The following is a 2,500-nucleotide window of genomic DNA, read 5'->3' as shown; positions in this document are numbered from 1 at the left end:
AAGGAGAAGGAATAGGAAGGAAGGAGAAAGAGAGGAGGAAGAGGTAAAGGAAAAACTGGGGAATTAGGAGGAAGAGGAAAAAGGAAGAAGAGAGCGGAACAGAGAGGATAAGGAGAAAAGAAAAAAGAGAGATACAAGGAAAGGAGTAAGTAGAGAAGGGGGGAAAAATGACAACAGGAAGAGGTAAGGTAAGGAAAAAAAAAAAGGAAGAAGGACAGAAAGGAGAATAGGCAAGTAGGTACAAGGAAGGAGGAGAATAGGAAAAAAGAGAAGGAAGAAAGGATAGGAGAAGGAGAGGAAAGGAATAAGGGGAGGAGAGGAAGAAGAGAGAGTAGAGGTAAAAGGCAAGGAAAAAAGAAGGAAGGAAGGAAGGTTCGGTTGAGGTCTGCGTCCCCTCACTCGGCTGTGCGGTAGCGAAGCCGACCGACAGACCGGCAGCCGCTCTCAGTTGTTCCCTGACTGTCGTGGTGAGTGGACGTGTCGGCTGCTCGGTCTCGTGAAGGGGACGTGTGTGCGTCGGGGTTTTTGCTAGAGATTGTTTATGTATATATGTATGTTGTTGGGTTTTTTTAGATATTTTTTTTGTGGGGGATTTTGTTTTTGCTTTTGGATTTGTTTTTTTGTTTTTTTTAATTGTTTTTTATTAAAAGATCATTTTGTGGGGGTTGAGGTTTACCGATATACATATATATATATATTTTTTGCTTCTCCCGAGTGTTGTGTATGGAAATATAGTGTTATTATCTCTAAGAAAAAGAGAGATAGAGAGAGAGAGAGAAAATATAATGTGATTTTTGTTCATCCTGACCGTGAAGATAATCTGTTTATATATATATTTTCCCCCCTCTTAGTAGAAAATAAAATAAAAAAAATACACCACCAAAGAAAATAAATAGAATTTCGCCGAACTGGAATCGACGAAATGTCTTCCCGATCATTACAATAGAAAAGAAAAGAAAAATAATATATATAAATACGAAACGCAGAAAATACACACATGGAATAAGACAACACCCTGAAAAGAAGAAAAATAAATAAATAAACGTACATACATACATACATATAAAAGGAAAATCAACAACAACAGCAGAAAAAAAACGCAAGCAACACCAGCAGAAGCAGCAGCAGCTTTCACTGCAATTGAGCTGCAGCAGAAGACCCAGATTGAGGAATTCGAAGACACACGAAACAATGTGCAAATGTGCTCGTCTATTGCAACTTAGTGCTGGAAAATACTGATCCTCTTTCAATTGAAAATAAGGCGAAGGAAAAGGCGGAGGTACTGGGCACACACACACACACACACCATCACCACCACCACCACCACGCCGTTTCAACATGCCAGGTGAGTCTAGCCAGCAGAGTTGTTGTTGCACTCTTAGTGTGTCTTGGGAATGATTGACAGGAATCGATTGTTGGTGCTTTCTCTCTCTCTCTCTCTCTCTTTCTCTTTCTTTTTGTATTTGTCTTTTGGTTTTTCTCTTTCGCTTTTTCTTTTTCTTTCGCTTTTTCTCTTTCTCTTTCTCTCTCTCTGTCTCTCTCTCTCTCTCTTTCTCTCTCTCTCTCTCTCTCTTTGTGTCCCTCCCTCTCCCTAACCTTCTCCCTCTCCTTCTCCCTCACTCTCCCTCTCCCTCGCCCTTTCCCTACCCCGCTCTCTCTGTATTTCTATCTAATTCCCCTAATTCTCTCTATCTCTCTTTCTGTCTCTCTCTATCCCTCAGTCTATCAGTCTCCATCTCCCCCCTCCCCCCCCCCCCCCCCCCCTCCCTTCCCCCCTTCCCCCCTTTACAGCCAACCCTGTTCGTGATTCCCACACTCTCCGTTTCTGGACTAACTGGTATGCTGGTGTTGTCAGCTTGTGTTGTTTGTGGACGTCTTGCAATGGTCTTTACTATTTGGTGTTTTTGTTTTACATGTGAATGCATACATACGTGGTCTGTGAATTTGCTTGTTGTTGCTGCTTTTAGATTGTGATGAGGGCGTGTGTGTGTGCTTGTGTATCTGCTTGTGATACGTAGAATAGGAAAGAAAACTTTTTATTTATTTTTTTTATTTATTTTAAGATACTGGTTGATTTTTTTTCTAATTGTTGAGTGTGTTATTTCTAGAAATACGGTTAAATGGTTAGAATAGCAGGTTAGATTTACACGGCTGTAAATGATCAACGTTTTTGTTAATCGTTTTCGCTTCTCTGTGCATACACAATACCACGTTTTGACTTTCGTTTCCACCTTTTCCATTAAACAATCTTAAATCACGATCAAACAACCAGATTACGCATGTCATCAACACTTTTATATATGCAAATGATATCCCCCTCCCCCCCCCTCCTAAAAAAACAAAAAAAAACATCAACATTAAAAACGCTTGGTAGTTTTGACATATATATATTTTGTTCTCTCTCCCCCTCCACCTTACACGTTCTAACTAGCGTAATTAGTTTCCATTCCACGCTAAACTAACCCCCAAGCAAATGCTAGTTCCTCTATTCCTGTGGGTT

General features: G+C 40.5%; 1 protein-coding gene across 6 annotated transcripts in view; it reads left to right on the top strand.

The window, feature by feature from the left end:
- Positions 1–405: 405 nt before the first annotated feature.
- Positions 406–2,500, top strand: part of LOC122253041 (CD109 antigen) — a 259,385-nt gene continuing 257,290 nt past the window's right edge. For 3 of the 6 annotated variants that reach the window (XM_086543174.1, XM_086543197.1, XM_086543200.1), the window contains exons 1-2: positions 414–551; positions 852–1,345. In XM_086543174.1, the coding sequence (XP_086399300.1) occupies positions 1,339–1,345 (7 nt within the window). In that variant the 5' untranslated portion in view covers positions 414–551; positions 852–1,338. Of the gene's footprint in view, positions 552–851; positions 1,346–2,500 lie in introns of all 6 variants that reach the window. The other 3 variants (XM_086543179.1, XM_086543193.1, XM_086543186.1) reach the window with 3 other exon arrangements.

The sequence above is a fragment of the Penaeus japonicus genome, unplaced genomic scaffold (assembly GCF_977035675.1).
Source record: "Penaeus japonicus unplaced genomic scaffold, GWHDUDI00000001_assembly GWHDUDI00000001, whole genome shotgun sequence".
NCBI classification, from domain to species: Eukaryota; Metazoa; Arthropoda; class Malacostraca; order Decapoda; family Penaeidae; genus Penaeus; species Penaeus japonicus.
This window is presented reverse-complemented; position numbering and strand designations above follow the sequence as displayed.